The sequence below is a fragment of the Mobula hypostoma genome, chromosome 3 (genome assembly GCF_963921235.1).
Source record: "Mobula hypostoma chromosome 3, sMobHyp1.1, whole genome shotgun sequence".
Classification (NCBI taxonomy): Eukaryota; Metazoa; Chordata; class Chondrichthyes; order Myliobatiformes; family Myliobatidae; genus Mobula; species Mobula hypostoma.
The window spans coordinates 14324099-14342980 of NC_086099.1; the positions used below are offsets into that span (position 1 = coordinate 14324099).

The 18882-nt window shown below is 42.3% G+C and overlaps 1 protein-coding gene across 6 annotated transcripts in view; it reads left to right on the forward strand.

The window, feature by feature from the left end:
- Positions 1 to 18882, forward strand: part of nedd4l (NEDD4 like E3 ubiquitin protein ligase) — a 466571-nt gene that overhangs the window by 168537 nt on the left and 279152 nt on the right. For all 6 annotated transcript variants that reach the window (XM_063042682.1, XM_063042686.1, XM_063042690.1 and 3 more), the window contains 2 exons: positions 1402 to 1483; positions 8538 to 8576. In XM_063042682.1, the coding sequence (XP_062898752.1) occupies positions 1402 to 1483; positions 8538 to 8576 (121 nt within the window). The remainder of the gene's footprint in view (positions 1 to 1401; positions 1484 to 8537; positions 8577 to 18882) is intronic.

The following is an 18882-nucleotide window of genomic DNA, read 5'->3' on the forward strand; positions in this document are numbered from 1 at the left end:
AATAGAAAATAGAAAATGGAAAGTAAGGTAGTGCAAAAAAAACCGAGAGGCAGGTCTGGATATTTGGAGGGTACAGCCCAGATCCGGGTTAGGATCCGTTCAGCAGTCTTATCACAGTTGGAAAGAAGCTGTTCCCAAATCTGGCCGTACGAGTCTTTAAGCTTCTGAGCCTTCTCCCGGAGGGAAGAGGGCGAAAAGCGGCTGGGTGGGTCGTGACCTTGATTATCCTGGCAGCACTGCTCCGACAGCGTGCAGTGTAAAGTGAGTCCAAGGACGGAAGATTGGTTCGTGTGATGTGATGGGCTGTGTTCACGATCTTCTGCAGCTTCTTCCGGTCTTGGACAGGACAACTTCTGTACCAGGTTGTGATGCACCCTAGAAGAATGCTTTCTACGGTGTATCTATAAAAATTTTTGGGTGTATTGCTCTCAATTTCCATCATCTGCTGCACCTTTGGTGTCTGTGATTCAGGAACAGCTTCTTCCCCTCCACCATCAGATTTCTGAATGGACAATGAACTCAGGAACATTATTTTCACTATTTTATTTCTTTTCTTGTTCTCTTTTAGCACAACTATATATAATGTGTGTGTGTATATGTATATATTGTTTATTTATCTATTGTCATTTGTAATTTTTGATCATGTATTGCAATGAGCTACTGCCGCAAAACAATATATTTCATGACATATGCCAGTGATATGAAACCTGATAATAATTCTGATTATTTACTTTCTGCATGAGTAAAGACTGAAGTAGCTTATAAAGAGCACCCCCTGCTGCTCAAGTTGTGTCATCAGGATTAATTCTAAAACCTTGTTTCAAAGTTCAAAGTAAATTTATTATCAAAGTACAGAAAGTATGTGTTACCAGATACTACCTTCAGATTCATTTTATTGCACGATTACAGGCAAAATAAAAACAATAGAATTTTATGGAAAGCTATACACAAAACAGACTGACAAACAACCAATCAGAAAATCAAACTGCAAATGTATACAATACTGAGAACATTAAGTTGTAACAACTCCTTGAAAGTGAGTCTATAGGTTGTCGAATCAGTTCAGAGTAGCGCTGAATGAAGTTATCCATTCCAAATAACTTCACAATCAGTTTATAATCTGTGTGATAATATTATTGATGTTGCCGAAGCATTGAAATTTGAGAACATCCCAGAGAATGAGAGGTTGTCCACTCCTCCTTCTCTTTCTCCTGCTCTCCAAAGTTTGGGCTTGTAGCTCCAATGCAAGTTTAGAATGGCGAGCCCAATGTCCTGTATTGTTGAGAAGAGCAGCATAGGAACAGCATTGTGAGCCCAATTATCTGCTGATTAGGGACTGATTGCCACACAGAACTGAATGTAAAGTTAATTTTAACATTTTTATTCTTTCTTTTTATTTAGTGATCCGTATGTGAAATTGTCATTGTATGTGGCCGATGAGAATCGAGAACTTGCTTTGATTCAGACAAAAACAATCAAGAAGGTAGGTTTCAGGGATGTATTTTTCTTGCAACAATCCACAGGGTTGTTAAGATTTGCAATTTGTTCTTAATTTTATTGAAATTGATAAAAGTGGGTGCAGAGGGCTGTAGACTCAGTCATTTCCACCACGGGCACAACCCTCCTCACCATTAAGGACATTTCAACAATCACTGCCTCAGGAAGGCACCATCCATCATTAAGGACCCTCACCGTCCGAGACATGCTCTCTTCTCAGCACTACCATCAGGAAGGAAGTTCAGGAGCCTGAAGTTACTCACTCGATGTTTTAGAACAGCTTCTCCTCTGAACAGACAGTAAACATTACCTGGTTATTCCTTCTTTTATTTGATAGATAGATACTCTATTGATCCCAAAGGAAATTACAGTGTTACAGTAGCATTACAAGTGAACAGATATACAAATATTAGAAGAGAATTAAGAAAAAAATGATTTATAAGATTTCCAAGTTCATACTGGTAAGATGGTAGTGTAAGAATTACAGTGGAAGTATATGGTAATAGGAGCACATTCACACTATCCAGATAGGAAGTGATGGTAGTATTGCACAGGGTGTCCGTGATAGCAGGGCATGATAAAAGAGCTGAGCAGAGTTTAAACAGTGGTTAATAACAGTCTAACAGGAGAGGGTCGTCACATCCCCAGCTATAGGTTCGTTCATTATAGAGCCTAAAGGCCAAGGGTAAGAATGACCTCATATAGCGCTCTTTGGAGCAGTGCAGTTGTCTTAGTCTATTACTGAAAGTACTTCTCTGTTCAGCCAAGGTGACATGCAGAGGGTGAGAAACATTGTCCAGAGTTGCCAGGATTTTCTGGAGGGTCCTTTGTTCTAGCACAGCCTCCAGTGTGTCCAGTTTGGCTCCTATAACAGAGCCAGTCTTTCTAATCAGTTTATTGAGCCTGCTGGCATCACCAGTGTTGATGCCATTGCCTCAGCACAGCACAGTGTAGAAGATTGGACTGGTGACAACAGACTGGTAGAACATGTGAAGGAGAGGCCTGCACACTCCAAAAACCTCAGTCTCCTCACGAAATAGAGGTGACTCTGGCCCTTCTTGTACACAGCATTTGTGTTGGTGCTCCACTCAAGTCCATTCTCCAAGTAGTCCTCAACATTAGTAGTAACAGGGAGCAATGCAGGCTTGGTCTTCCTGAAGTCCATCCCCATCTCCTTTGTCTTACTGATTGTGCTATTTATTTACTTTTTGTAAATTATAGATTTTTATTTCTATTGTATACTGCACTGTTGTATTTTCATGAACTTCAGTTGGCTCCATCTGCCAGACGAAGCAGGATCTCCCAGTGGCCACCATTTTAATTCCATTTCCCATTCCCATTCTGATCTGTCAGTACATGGCCTACTCTACTGATGCGATGAAGAGACACTCAGAGTGGAGGAACGACACCTTATATTCCATCTGGGTAGCTTCTAACCTGGTGGCATGAACTTTGATTTCTTGAACTTCTGGTAATGCTCCCTCTCTTCCACCCCCCCCCCACCATTCCCTTGCCTATCTCCTTGCCTGCCTATCGCACCCCCCCCCGGTGCTCCTCCCCCCTTTTCTTTCTTCCATGGCCTTCTGTCATCTCCTAATAGGCTCCCCCTTCTCGAGCCCTGTATCTCTTTCACCAATCAATTTCCCAGCTCTCTACTTCATTCCTCCCCTTTGTGGTTTCACCTATCACTCAGTGTTTCTCACTCCCCTCCCCCACCTTTTAAATCTACTCCTCATCTTTTTTTTCTCCAGTTCTGCTGAAGGGTCTCGGCCCGAAACGTCGAATGTTAACTCTTTTCCATAGATGCTGCCTAGCCTGTTGAGTTCCTCCACCATTTTGTGTGTGTTGCTTGGATTTCCAGCATCTGCAGATTTTCTCTTGTTTGTGTCTGGATGTTATTTGCTTACTTTTATTGTTTGCATGATTTTCTTTCTGTACATTGGGTATTTGACAGTCTTTTTATGAAGGGGTCTATTGGATTTCTTTGTTTTGTGGCTGCCTGTAATGAGATGAACCTCAAGGTTGAATAATGCATACGTACTTCGGTAAGAAATGAATTTTGTACTTTTGTACTTTGAGGAAGAGGGCTTGCTTTGCTGTTGTTGTTTTGTTGCTTGCTGTGTTCTCTTTTGCTCTGTTCTGTGTTGTTCTGCTGAGCGTTGTAGGATGCTATGTTGGCATTGGAATGTGAGGCAACATTTGCGGGCTGCCCCCGGCACATCCTTGGTTGTGTTGGTTGTTAATGCAAATAGCACTTTTCACTGTATGGTTCAGTGTACATGTGGTAAGTGCATGAATCTGAATCAGAGGTGTTATATATTATGGGATGCATGAGGGTGGATAAATCCCAAGCATTGATGAGGCAGAAGGATAGCTAGTATAGTTCCACAATCCCTTATCCGAAATCCTTGGGGCCAGTTGCATTTCGGAATGCAGAATTTTTAGGATTTCAGACCCCTCCCCCGATAGAAAAAACAATTATGCTCAAGTCCCTTATTTAATCTGTCATCTGTGCAGTAGACTTTAGGACCCAGTGGCACACTAAACCTAGGCACATCCTCCTGTATACTTTAAATCATCTCTAGATTACTTATAATACCTAATACAATGTAAATGCTATTTAAGTAGTTGTTATACTGTATTGTTTAGGGAATAATGACAAGAAAAGAATTTATTTCCAACAAAAACATTTAATAAAACATAAAAATGTACAGCTTCAAACGAAACGAATCAAACACATGGTAAATGACTGACTGGAATAAATGCAGAACATCACTGTCACTATAAAACTTCAGTAACTTGTCTTTCTGTTTATTTAAATCATATACAGTGGTAGTTCCGACTATTTTCTTCAGTAAGACGCCACACAGACACACCACAATCAAGCTTCTGCAATAACTCCACTTTCTACGATATTGATAATGATAACGCAGAATCATTATCAATACACTTCCCTCTCTTTTTCTCATTGTTACCCATAGGGGTATCTGCAGCTTTTTTTTCCACATTTTCACAGTGAAATTAAACACAAAGTCAACAGTGAACACAAAATATCAGCGAACAGCAAATGCACGTGTAACCAGTAGGAGCGCTGAGCCACAACTGACGCCTGGCAGCCTCTGCTAGTGCTGCCACGTCACACCTGAGTGATGTCAGCTGTTGGCGAAAAAAACTTCAGTTTTCGGAGCTTTCTGGATTTCAAAATTTTGGATAAAGAAATGTGCACCTGTATTGTTCTTTTATCTAAGAAGGGCAGCATAAATAAGCCAGGTAACTACAGGTTGGTAAGGAAATTAGAGCATAAGATGCAGGAGCAGAACTGGCCGTTTGGCCCATCAAGTCTGCTCTGCTGTTCCATCATGGCTGATTTATTTTCCATCTCAGTCCCATTCTCCTGCCTTCTCCCCATAACCTTCGAAACTCCTACTAATGAAAAACCTATCAACCTCTGCTTTAAATTTACCCATTCATTGACCTGGTCTCCAGAGCCGACTATGGCAATGAAATCCACAGATTCACCACCCTCTGCCTAAAGTAATTCCATCTCATCTCTGTTTCTAAAGTAATGTCCTTCTACTCCAATAAACTCTAGTCCTTGACTCAAGGTCACTGTATATACCACTATATACTACCCTGAGATGCATTTTCTTGTGGGCATTCAGAGTCAAACAAAGAAATAGAATAGAATCAATGAAAAACTGCACACAAAGACTGACAGACTACCAATTTACAAATGAAGACAAACTATATAAATACAAAAAAACTTAATAATAAGTAAATCAATTAATTAAATATTGAGAACATGATGTGTGGAGACCATGAAATGTGACCATAAGTTGGTGCTATCAGTTCAGTGTTGAGGTGAGTGAACACTGGCTCAGGAGCCTGATTGTTGAGGGGTAATAATTGTTCCTGAACCTGGTGGTGGGGGGCCAGAGGCTCCTGTACCTTCTTCCCAATGCCAGCGATGAGAAGAGGCCATGGCCAGGATGGTAGGGGGTCCTTGATGATGGCTGCTGCTTTCTTGTGGCAACGCTCCTTGTAGATGTGCTCAGTGGTGGAGAGGCTTTTGCCTGTGTTGGACTGGGCTGAACTGCTTCCCCTGCATCTTCTTCATCCTTGTTCCTCCCCCTCTCCACCCACCACCACCTGTTGCTCTGCTTCTTTCCGCTTTCTGCACTTCCTCAAGTGTGGCAGGCTGGGTTTACATATTGTGGGCTTGTTTGATCTTAAACCAGCCACTTGCACAGTTGAGCCCTGTTGAATGAGAACTTGATAAAGAGTGTCGTTTGAACTACAACTGCTGAAGTCATTACAATCAGCTGGCTGCATGAATTTTGGTTTTTGCTCAAATCAGGTTGAATAGCTGGTTAATCAAGTCAAGTTTATTGTCATTTAACTATATACGTATTTATAATGTATATACAAACCCCATTTCCAGAAAAGTTGGGATATTTTCCAAAATGCAATAAAAACAAAAATCTGTGATATGTTAATTCACGTGAACCTTTATTTAACTGACAAAAGTGCAAAGAAAAGATTTTCAGTAGTTTTACTGACCAACTTAATTGTATTTTGTAAATTTAGAATTTGATGGCTGCAACACACTCAACAAAAGTTGGGACAGAGTTAAAATAAGACTGAAAAGTGCACAGAATATTCAAGTAACACTGTTTTGGAAGACTCCACATTAAGCAGGCTAATTGATAGCAGGTGAGGTATCATGACTGGGTATAAAAGTAGCGTCCACCAAAGGCTCAGTCTTTGCAAGCAAGGATGGGTCGTGGCTCACCCCTTTGTGCCAAAATTCGTGAGAGAATTGTTAGTCAGTTCAGAAGGAACATTTCTCAGCGCAAGATCGGGAGTACTTCGGAAAACCATTGTCACTCAACACAGTCCGTTGCTGCATCCAGAAATGCAACTTGAAACTGTATTACGCAAGGAGGAAGCCATACATCAACTCTATGCAGAAACGCCGGCGAGTTCTCTGGGCCCGAGCTCATCTCAGATGGACCGAAAGACTGTGGAACCGTGTGCTGTGGTTAGATGAGTCCACATTTCAGCTAGTTTTTGGAAAAAACGGGCGTCGAGTTCTCCATGCCAAAGGTGAAAACGACCATCCAGATTGTTATCAGCGAAAGGTGCAAAAGCCAGCATCTGTGATGGTATGGGGGTGCATCAGTGCCCACTGCATGGGTGAGTTGCATGTATGTGAAGGTACCATTGACTCTGAGGCGTATATTAGGATTTTAGACAGACATATGTTGCCATCAAGGCGACGTCTCTTCCTGGGACGTCCATGCTTATTTCAGCAGGACAATGCCAGACCACATTCTGCACAGACTACAACAGCGTGGCTTTGTAGACACAGAGTGCGTGTGCTTGACTGGCCTGCTGCCAGTCCAGATCTATCTCCCATTGAAAATGTATGGCGCATCATGAAGAGGAGAATCAGACAATGGAGACCACGGACTGTTGAGCAGCTGAAGTCTTATATCAAGCAAGAATGGACAAAATTTCCAATTGCAAATCTACTACAATTAGTATCCTCAGTTCCAAAAACGATTAAAAAGTGTTATTAAAAGGAAAGGTGATGTAACACAATGGTAAACATGCCTCTGTCCCAACTTTTGTTGAGTGTGTTGCAGCCATCAAATTCTAAATTTGTGTATGTTTACAAAATACAATTAAGTTGGTCAGTAAAACTACTGAAAATCTTTGTACTTTTGTCAGTTAAATAAAGGTTCACATGAATTAACATATCACAGATTTTTGTTTTTATTGCATTTTGGAAAATATCCCAACTTTTCTGGAAATGGGGTTTCTAGAAGCAAAACAACGTTTCTCCAAACCGGGGTGTAAAAACACAGTAATACACATAATGTACATAACACACGATGACATATGAGGGGAAGGATAAAATCTGTAGATGAATCACACATAAATAAAAAACTAAAATGCATTAATATTATATGTTGTACTGGATCAGATTAACTAGTGGCATTTTCAATATGATGCAACAGGGAGTTCAGAAGCCTATTAGCCTGGGGGAAGAAACTGTTTCCTATCCTGACCATTCTTGTTTTTAATGTATCATAGTCTCCTGTCTGATGGTAGAAAGTCATTGAGGATACTGGATGGATGGGTGGGATCTTTAATAACGTTAAGGGCTGTGCATATGCAGCAGTCCTGATAAATGTCCCTGATAGATTATAGGGAAATCCCTATGATCCTCTCTGAGGGACTTCTGGTCCGGTGCTCAAATGCTCCCGAACCAGACGGAGACGCAACTTGTCAGGATGCTCTCAGTGGTACTCCTGTAAAACGCAGTTAAGATGGGGGTGAGGGAAGCTTTTCTTGCCTCAATCTTCTTAGGAAGTGGAGGCACTGCTGTGCCTTCGTGTTCAGGGAGGCGATATTAAGGGACCAGGTGACATCATCCATGATGTGAATTCCCAGGAACCTGGTGCACTTAACTCTCTCTATGGAGGAAAGAATTATGGTTATAAATATGCAAACACGAAGAAATCTGCGAATGGGATGCTGGAATTTCAAGCAACGCACACAAAAAAATGCAGGCCAGGCAGCATCTATAGGAAGAGGTACAGTCGACGTTTCGGGCCGAGACCCTTCGTCAGGACTCAAAGAATTTTAAAAATATTTTCTATGTCATATTAAATGGAAGGATGCATCTATTATCATATTTGGTCTTTGTTTTCTCCTATTGCCATTTTGAAATCACTGTCATCTTTTCTGCAAAATACTATCACCTATCCATTTATTTTTGATTACCATTTCAAGACCGCATGTTAAACAATGGCATTGGCTATCATGGGGATGGTGGGGGAAGCGGGAGGAAAGCTCAATGCCTATGTCAAGTGGAAGTTTGCTTTTTGATGACTGCAGTTAGTTGGTTAGCTTAAATAATTTATTCTGCAGATAGCTGTGTTTTAAAGGTTACCTGTTCTGGCTATGTTGCCACCTGAATGTGTCTTTCTTCAATTGCAAAAGTAAAACTTAGTCTTGTTTTTTTTTTGCAGTCATTGAATCCAAAATGGAACGAAGAATTTCTTTTCAGGGTAAGTGATAATTAAGCACCTGAGTGAAATTATATATATGACTGACTCAGTCGTTTGACATTAGTATAGTGGTTACATTGTAGTTCTCAAATTATAAACATAAAGGTTAGTGACACAGACAAAGTGAATTTACTTGCAAAAATTCAAATATAGTAGTCATAGTTATTCTTTATTGATCCCGAGGGAAATTGGTTTTCGTTACAGGGATCAATAAAGTATGACTATGACTATGACTACTAATATCCTATATATCCTATACTATATATATCACTAATATCCTTTTGGAAAAGGAACTTCTCATTCCAGGCAACTTGGATATATGAAATCCCAGTGATTATGTCCAGGAAATGGATACTGATCTCTACAGTAACACAAATATAATGCTGGAGGAACTCAGCAGGTCAGGTAGCATCAATGGACAGGAATAAAGAGTTGTCGTTTCCGGCCAAAACCCCTCATCAGGATGATGAAAGATTATTCTTTGCATTAAAAAAAGTTTGATCTTTGCATCAGTGTCCACATTATAATAGATAAAGCATATTTCACGATGAGTAAAATCAATAAAGTGTCAACTTTGAACATAGAATAATACAGTATTGTACAGGCCCTTCGCCCATGATGTTGTGCTGACCCTTTAACCTACTCAAAGATAAACCCAATCCTTCCCTCCCATTTTTCTTTCATCCATGTGCCTATTTAAGATTTTCTTAAATGTCCCTAATGTATTTTCCTTCATCAACCCTGGCAGGGTGCTCTGTAAACAAAGCCCCTGCCTCTGGCATTACCCCTATATTTTACTCACAATACCTTAAAGTTATCCACCCTTGTATTAGCCATTTCCACTTTGGGATTAAGTCTTTGACTGTCCACTCGATCAGTGCCCCTTATTACCTTGTACCCATCCATGTAGACACCCCTATAGGACAGGCAGCATCCTAATAAATCTCCTCTACACAAGCTTTCTCTTCCTTCCTATAAACACAATACACATTGTTTAATTACCGAGGGGGTGGTCTAGGACCCGAGGGCACAGCTTCAGAATATGAGGACATTCCTTTAGAACAGGAGGAGTTATTTCTTTAACTGGGGGTGGTAAATCTGTGGAATTTATTGCACAAGGCAGCTGTGGAGGCCAAGTCATTTGGAATATTTAAAGCAGAGGTTGATAAGTTCTTGATGAATAAGGGTATCAAATGTTACAAGGACAAGACAGAAGAATGGGGTTGCGAGGGATAATAAATCAACCATGATAGAATGGCAGAGCAGTCTTGATGGGCTGAATGGCCTAATTCTGCTCCTATGTCTTATGGTCTTAGTTTAGAAGTTATGCTCTGTTATTGTTACAATGGCAGCATTTTGTTGAGCAATTTGAAAACACACAATGACAAGTTTGAATGGACTTGATTAAATATTAGATGATATTAGAATGTTTCAGAGTGATCACAAGCTGATGGTCCCATGTTTGACTCTTTCTAATTCCTAATGTTCTGACCTCAGCCTTCAGTACGATTGATGTTTCAGTATCTCCTCATTGCCCTTCTACTGGGCCAATTAGTCATAGAAGGTGGAGTTTGAGCTCTTCCTGAAATTTGTCGGGTAGTTTTAGCACCATTTCTCCCAGTAACATCATTCACAGTAAATTTATTATCAAATACATAGATGTCACCATATGCAACCCTGAAATTCATTTTCTTGTAAGCATGCTCAGTAAATTCATAATGGAATAATAACCATTATTAAGTCAATGAAAGATCGCACCAACTAGGCATTCAACCATTGTGCAAAAGACAACAAAACTGTGCAGAAAGAAAGAAATAATAATAATAATAAAAAATAAATAAGCAATAAATATTGAGAACATGATTATGAAGAGTCCTTGAAAGTGAGTCCACGGGCTGTGAGAGCATTTCAGTGATGGGGCAAGTGAAGTTGAGTGAAGTTATCCCCTGTGGATCAACAGCCTGATGGTTGAGGCATAATAACTGTTCCTGAACCTGGTGGTGTGAGCCCTGAGGCTCCTGTACCTTCGTCATTGTACTGTATAGCTACTGTATAATATGGGACTACTTTATGTTGTAGGGACACGTCGTTGCATGCGCTATTAGGCATGTATTGAACATGCGCTATTAGGCGTGTTATTGATCTGTACGTGTGTGTTCAGTTCAGTTCCAGTCAGTAAAGAACCTGTTAACTTAGCTCCCGTCTCCAGTGTTTTTATTTATAGCTTTGTTGTGTAACCTGGCCACATACACAACAAATTGGCGACGAGGTTAATGAACCTACATCATATCGGAAGGCCATGTTTTAATTGATAACGACACTCGGAAGAAGAGTGCAAGGAACAAGACAAGGAGCGAGAGAAGGAGGCCGCGAGTCTGAAAGGAAGAAGGAGCACAGCCGGGGTCGGGAAACCAAGAGACACAGTCGGAGCCGCAGAACGTCCAGCCAAGACCACAGCCGGCGCTGACCCCAGGGGCTGAGGGTCTGACTGCCTCAGAAGGGAGATAAAAAGGAGCGACACACACATCTAGATGGAGTGCACTCGTGGCGCTAGCAAAAAGGTCACGTGAGTCAAAAAAAAAGACAAGGACGGAACTAAATTAACATAACAAGGATGGCGTTGATTGGAACCATTACAGCATTTGATTGTGGCATTGAAGACTGGGCAATTTAGGCTACGTCCACACTAAACTGGATAATTTTGAAAACGCCAGTTTCGCGTAAAAACGATAGGTGTCCACACCAGGCGTTTTTGAAAATTCCTCCGTCCTCATTAAAGCGGGTATTTGGGCGAATCTCCTCCTACTGGGCATGCGCAGGACACATCTACAGAAAACAAGCGAAGAGGAAACGGTATACTTGGTGTGCGTTTGTCTAGTTACAGACTAGGAAAACTTAAAAAGAAATTGCCAAATGACGGACAGCTGTTGGCTCTCGCGCAGGAGGACTTAAAACTGAAAAAACAAATACTGGAGCGTACGGAGGCAACCGACAGGGAGTTCACGGACAGTATGACCCGGCTGACGACGAACATTGAAAAACTGACTAACTCTGTTGCAGAGGGATTTGCAATGATGGCTCCCCCCCCAAGTACTTTTCACCACCACAATACCAGCCTCACAGCCACTACAATAGCTACACATACGGACACACAGACCCCGGGGTGGCCCCACCAACATCTTCCCCACTCCCACAGAGGGGTCACCCTGGAAACATTTCCTATAGCCATAGTCCCTTCACTGATGAAAGGGACGACAGTTTTTTAAAACCTCCGGCTACCCTGTTCACACTACAACGCCCAACCGGCATTTTCAGATTTAAACACTCTGGAGAGCGTTTTAGAAAAGCTGCGTTTTCGGGGGAGGAAAACGCCGTTTCAGTGTGGACGGAGGGTCAAAATGAAGAGAAAAAGCTTCGGTTACTGATTTATCCGGTCTAGTGTGGACGTAGCCTTACATGGAAAGAGTGGATTTATATTATGATGCAAACGATGTTAATGGTGAAAAGAAAGCCAGCGTGTACTTAGTATTACGGGAGCAAAAACATACGGCCTGCTACAGAGCTTGTTAACCCCTGAAAAGCCAGCTGACAAAACGTTCAAGCAAATAGTAGACACCCTCCAGCAGCACTTAAACCCCAAACCGCTGGTCATTGCTGAAAGAGTTAAATTCCATAAACGGAATCAGAGCAAAAATGACAGCATTTCTGAATATTGTGCTAAATTGCGCAAATTATCAGAACATTGGTCAATTTGGAGCTGGTCTATCGGACGCATTGAGGGATAGGTTAGTGTGTGGCATGCACTGTGAAACAACACAAAAGTAGCTCCTGTGTGAAAAAGATATTACCTTCGGGAAGAGACGCTGAACATTGCAATATCATTAGAAACAGCCGCACGAGGTGCTTTCGAGATGCAACAAAAATCTCTGGAATATGCCACAAAGAAAATGTCACTGAACAGAAATGAAGGAAAGAAATGTTACCATTGTGGGAAAAGGTCACATGACCCTATTGATTGTTGGTTTAAAGATAAAGAATGCAGAAACTGTGGCAAACAGGGCCACATTGGCAGAGTATGCAAAGCCAGTAAATAGCAGAAAAAGGACAAAATACAAAGGAACAAGAAACCACAGAAAGGAAAATACAACAATGTGCACAAAATGAAAGAAAGCAATTCTGATGAAAACGACTCAGACAAGAGTGGATAGTCTTGTCTGCAAATTCACAGTGTGAAAGAGACAGATGATCGAAGAGTAATAAGGATCACTCCACAAGTGGCAGGTGTGAGACTGAAAATGGAGTTGGACACAGGCTCAGCTTTAACAGTGATCTCTGTGCACATACCTCTGAAACGAACGAAACTCCTACTTAAAAGCTTACACAGGGCAGAAAGTGCATCCTGAAGGCAAAATTAAAGTGACAGTGACCTACGGAGACAAAACACAGCAGCTGAACCTCTATGTACTGAAAAATGGAGGACCACGGTTGCTGGGACAGGAATGGCTCAGGAAAATCCAGTTGGATTGGCACACCATCAAGGCACTAGGTGTGTCAACAAAGGAGGGCAGCTGGGTGGGGAAGATGTCCGCGCCTCTCCTCTCACCCATTGTCGACTATTACAACGACGAGGAGGAGCTAGACAGCGTCGACGATGAGGATGAACGCAATATCCGTGGCCACGACTCGGATGAAGATACAGAAGATGCAAGTGAGACAGATATTGCCAATAAGCAGGATGATGAAGACTATCTGGAAGTAAAAGAGCAGGTGTACCAGGAGAAATTGACATCTCTCAAAAGACAGCTACTGCAGTTACAGGAATGCACTTTGCTGGAGTATCAGGAAAGGATGAAGAAACTAGGTCAACAATACAAGGAAAGAATACGAAATGCAGAGCTTTTTCTGCAACTGGAGACAGAACAAGTGGAAAGGAATTATATTAAAGAGAAGAAAGCAGCAGTGAAGGAATTTGAAGATAAAAAGATTGAGTTAGAAGAAAAGAAAAAGATGATTGAGAATGAGAGGCTAACAATGGAACTCACAGGAGATTCTATGGAGGTAAAGCCAATAGTGACTAGGAAACTAAGGAGCAGACCTAATGACCCTGTTCCAATTACAGACAAAAGACGAAAACCTGCAGCTGCGCAGTTAAATTACTTGTTAACAGATGAACAGATAATGGAAGATCAGCGAACTCTCAATAAGCTTAAGTCTCTGAAAAGACCAGCATCTCCGTCTTCTCCTGAACAATTTCCTTGTGAAAGCTCCGTGAAAATTGGTCATCCCTTAAAAGCCTTGGACAAAATCAATTCCATTCAAACAGAACAGCTTTCGCACAAGGTAAATCTTGAACCAATCATTTCCTCCATTGAGAATCATACAGTTAATCCTTTGCATTGAAGTTTCTTTTGCACATACATATTTTGAATCCTCAGCCAATGTGTCTTGTTTTGCACAAAGAAGTTGGGAATCAGCATCAAAACAGAGGTGAATTCTGGCAACAAACTGTAAGGTTTCTGTTGTTGTATTTTTACACTTGGGCTGAATGTGCATCTGAAGGAATTCTCCCTCTTAAGCCAGGTCCGCACTCTCTTCTTGCACTGTGCACAACTGGGAGTTTTCATACATAGAATCCTTCAGACAATTCAGAAACAGTGCACAGAGTTCAGTCTCATTTTCTTGACCAAGATTTGTTTTTTGAACTTCAGACAGACAGCACTGCAGGTAGTCCTTAATATCAGCAAAACTGTACTTTAACAACAGCCTAAGACCAATGGAACGAACAACAGGATTTCGATCAACTGCTTCATCAAACGGTGAAAGAGTACTGGTAAAGTACTGATCTTTCTGTGAGCCATTGGATTGCCCCGACTTTTGAATAACTAGCAGAGACAGCAGATCACCAACTATTTCTTTTGTTGGTGGCAAGTCATCTTTGAAGCAGACCACGGAAACCAAAGCTACGAAAAATGCATCACACCTCTTGCGAAATATGACTGACTTTGCTACAGCTTCACTTATTTCTTCTGATTGCAGTAGTGAGAAGAGAGCATGACCTGGATGGTGGGGGTTATGCGCTATGCATTAATTTACAAATTCCACTTGCATGGCTGAGGATTAATATGATTATATGCTTCAAGCCTTCATTGTTAGTTAACAATGTTAGTTAAGGATTAGTTTTGCATTTTGAAAATGTTCCCTGAAATGAAAACCAAAACCACACTATGTTAGGCATGCAGTGTATCAGTAAATACATATGTTGAAATTCTAGACTTATCAGAATTGTAAGCTAAAAGTTCAGGAAATATATTAAATTAATTTTTAAAGCGAAAGAGAAGTACTTCAGCATAAGTATACATGTTGAAAAATTAATTGGTGTAACTTGTAGTAAAAATCAAATGAATTAAATTCAATGGGTTAAAGGAGCATGGATACGGTTAAGGCAGGTTAATAAAGGGGAGACAAATAAAGGAAACTTAGGGAGGTGGATAAGTGGGTAGCAGAAAGTCAGCTGTTTAGTTGATAATACTGGCAAGATACATGCAGTGAAAACTACTTCTCCCATCTCCAACCCTCCTCCACTTCCTGGACACCCCACTCTGGATCTTTTCTTTTCAAATTGCCAATGAAACATCAAACACCTTGTCAAGCACACCCCTCTCCTCCTCAAACCTTACCCCCTCTGAATGCATTGCCCTTAACTCTATCCGTACCAATCCAAACCTTACCATCAAAACAGCATACAAAGTGGGTGCTGTTATTGTCTGGCGGACTGACCTCTACCTTGCTGAGGCCAAGGGGCAGCTCTCGTACCTACCACTCGAAGAGGACGCCACTCCAGACCATCAGAAAACTGTCTCCGACACCATCAGTGACCTCATCAACTCTGGAGAACGCCCATTCACTGCCACCAATCTAATGGTTCCCTTACCCCACACTGCTCACTTCTACCACCTACCCAAGCTCCACAAACCTGTCGGTGGACAGGCATTGTCTCTGCCCGCTCCTGCCCCGTTGAACTGTTGTCCTTGTACCTTGATTCCATTCTACCTCCCCTGGTTCACTCTCTTCCCACCTATACCTGCGACACTTCTCATGCTCTCGATCTCCTCAGTAACTTTCAATTCCCTGGTCCTGATCGCCTCATTTTCACCATGGGTTTTCAGTCCCAATATTCCTCTTTACTCCACCAAGAAGGCCTTAAAGCTCTCCGTTTCTTTCTCCATAAAAGAACCATCTAGTTCCCTTCCATCATCACCACCGTCTGTCTTGCAGAACTGGTCCTCACCCTGAACAATTTTTCCTTTGGCTCCTCCCACTTTCTCCAGACTCAAGGAGTAGCCTGGGCACCCACATGGGCCCCAGATATGCCTGCCTTTTCATTGGCTATGTAGAACAGCTCATGTTCCATGCCTTCCCCTGTAATGATCCCAACTCTTCCTCTGCTACATTGACGACTGCATTGGTGCAGCTTCATGTACCCATTCTGAGCTCATCAATTTCATCAACTTTGCCTTTAACCTTCACCCTGCCCTTAAATTCAGTTTTTCCATCTCTGATCCCTCCCTCCCCCTTCTCAATCTCTCTGTCTCCATCTCTCGAGCCTTCTAATTCCCACAACTATCTTGATTATACCTCTTCCCATCCGTCCCCTGTAAAAAAAACAGTGCTATCCTCTTTTCTCAATTCCTTCATCTCTGCCACATCTGTTCCCAGATGATACTTTTCCTATCAGAGCTGTCGCTCCCTCCATGATTCCCTTGTCCATTCATCCCTCCCCACCAGTTTCCCTCTCGGCACTTATCCCTGCATGTGGTGAAAGTGCTACCCCTGCCCATTCACGTCCTCCCTCAGGTCCATAAAGGGCCTCAAATAGCCCTTCCAGGTGAGGCAACACTTCAGTGGCGGATTTGCTTGGGTCATCTGTTGTGTATGGTGCTGCTGATGAGGCCTCCTCTACATTGGTGAAACCCATCATAAATTGGATGACTGTTTCATCGAACACCTTTGCTCCATCTGCCAAAAGCGGAACTTCTCAGTGGGCATATGTTTTAATCCTGATTCCCATTCCCGTTCTGACACGTCAGTCCATGGCCTCCTCTTGTGCCACAATAAGGCCACCCTCAGGGTGGAGGAACAGCACCTTATATTCCATCTGGGTAGTCTCCAAACTGATGGCATGAATATTGACTTTTCCTTGTTTAGAAAAAAATCCCTCCCCCTCCCCTCTTCTTCTTTTCCCCACTCTGGCCTCTTACCTCCTCTGCTCAACTGCCTATCACCTCCTCCTGGTACCCCTTCTCCTTTCCTTTCTCCTTTGGTCCACTCTCCTTTCCTGTCAGTTCTTCCTCTCCAGCCTTTTACCTGTCCCAATGACCTGCTATCCTTCTTCCCCTCCTTCCACCTGTTTATACCATCAGCGGCCTGATGGCACATATACAATGATTCAGGAACAGCTTCTTCCCCTCTACCATCTGATTTCTGAATGGACATTGAACCCATGAACATTATCTCACTACCTGCACTAACTACTTAATTTAACTAATTCCCAGTGTTTATTATTATGTATTGCATTGTACTGCTTTTTTTTTTTAGCGTGTTGCACCAGAGAGTCGGCCATTCTTGTCTGGCACGTAGTGTCAGGATTGGTCTCCTTTTGGATTAACCGGGTCACGATATGAACCTCACTGACTCGACCCTTTCTTTTTTAACGAGGCCGAGTGGCTAGCTCGACGCTCAACCTGGCACAGATGGAAAGCGTGCTCGGGGGGGGTGGCCCGACTTGGATTCGAACTTGGGAGCCTTCGCTCTGAAGTCCGGCGCTGATGCCATTGTGCCACCAGCTGGTATACTGCTGCCGCATAACAAAAAATTTCACAACATATGCTGGTGATTAGATTAGATTAGATTACAAAGACACGCAGTCCTCTTTTATTGTCATTTAGTAATGTATGTATTAAGAAATGATACAGTATTTCCTCTGGTGTGATATCACAAAACACAAGACAGACCAAGACTGAAAAAACTAACAAAACCACATAATTATAACATATAGTTACAACAGTGCAACAATACCATAACTTGATGACGAAGTCCATCAGCACAGTAAAAAGTATAAAGTCCCTCAAATGTCCCACATCTCACGCAGATGGGAGAAGGAAGAAAAACTCTCCCTGTCATGCCCGACCACAGTCCGAATCTGAGTCATCCGAAAACTTCGAGCCTCCGACCCCCAGCTCTCCAACACCGAGTACTGAGTGCCATCTCTGTCCGAACGATTCGGCCTCAATCTCGGTCGCCAACAGCAGGCAAAGCCGGGGATTTTGAGGCCTTTCCTCCGGAAGATTCCCGATCGCGCAGTAACAACAGCAGCGAACTGGCGTTTCAGAAATCTCTCCAAATGTTCCTCTGTGCTTTCACATCTGTCTCCATCAAATCAGAATTGTCCACAGCCCCTATTTAATGGATACAATATCATTTTTCACCGGAGGGCTGTGCACGCGCGGCGCGCTGCTCTCTCTCCTCCCGCCAATATTAAACCCGATTCTGATTCCGATTATTCTGGCGTCTTCCTCCTTCCATTTCAGTCCAAAGGAGGGTCTTGGCCTGAAATGTTGACTGTTTGTTCATTTCCATAAATGCTGTCTGACCTGTTGAGATCCCCTAACATTTTGTATAAATTACCTGAATGTTGTTGTGATGCTCACACAAATAGAAGGAAAAGATTATACTGAATTTTTTTTTCTCTTGACCGTAGCTCCTCACCACTGCCACTAGGGTGGAGTGCAAAGCAAAAAATAAAACATGGGACATCTTTTAAGTTCAGATTTGATTTGAATGCCTTCCTGTGTCACTTGCTAAATCATGACCTGTCTTGCTTCATTCATGGATTTTTGAGTAAAAAGTGAGAAGTGTCTATTTTGGCTCGCATTCCTTTCTGGGCACCAGAAATTAAGTACTTATTTTTATTCAACACACATAAAAGTTGCTGGTGAACGCAGCAGGCCAGGCAGCATCTCTAAGAAGAGATACAGTCAACGTTTCGGGCCGAGACCCTTCATCAGGACTAACTGAAAGAAGAGCTAGTAAGAGGTACGAAAGTGGGAGGGGGAGGGAGAGATCTGATATGACAGGAGAAGACAGGAGGGGGAGGGATGGAGCCAAGAGCTGGACAGTTGATTGGCAAAAGGGATATGAGATGATCATGGGACAGGAGGCCTAGGGAGAAAGAAAAGGGGGAGGGGAGAAGCCCAGAGGATGGGCAAGGGGTAAAGTGAGAGGGACAGAGGGAGAAAAAGGAGAGAGA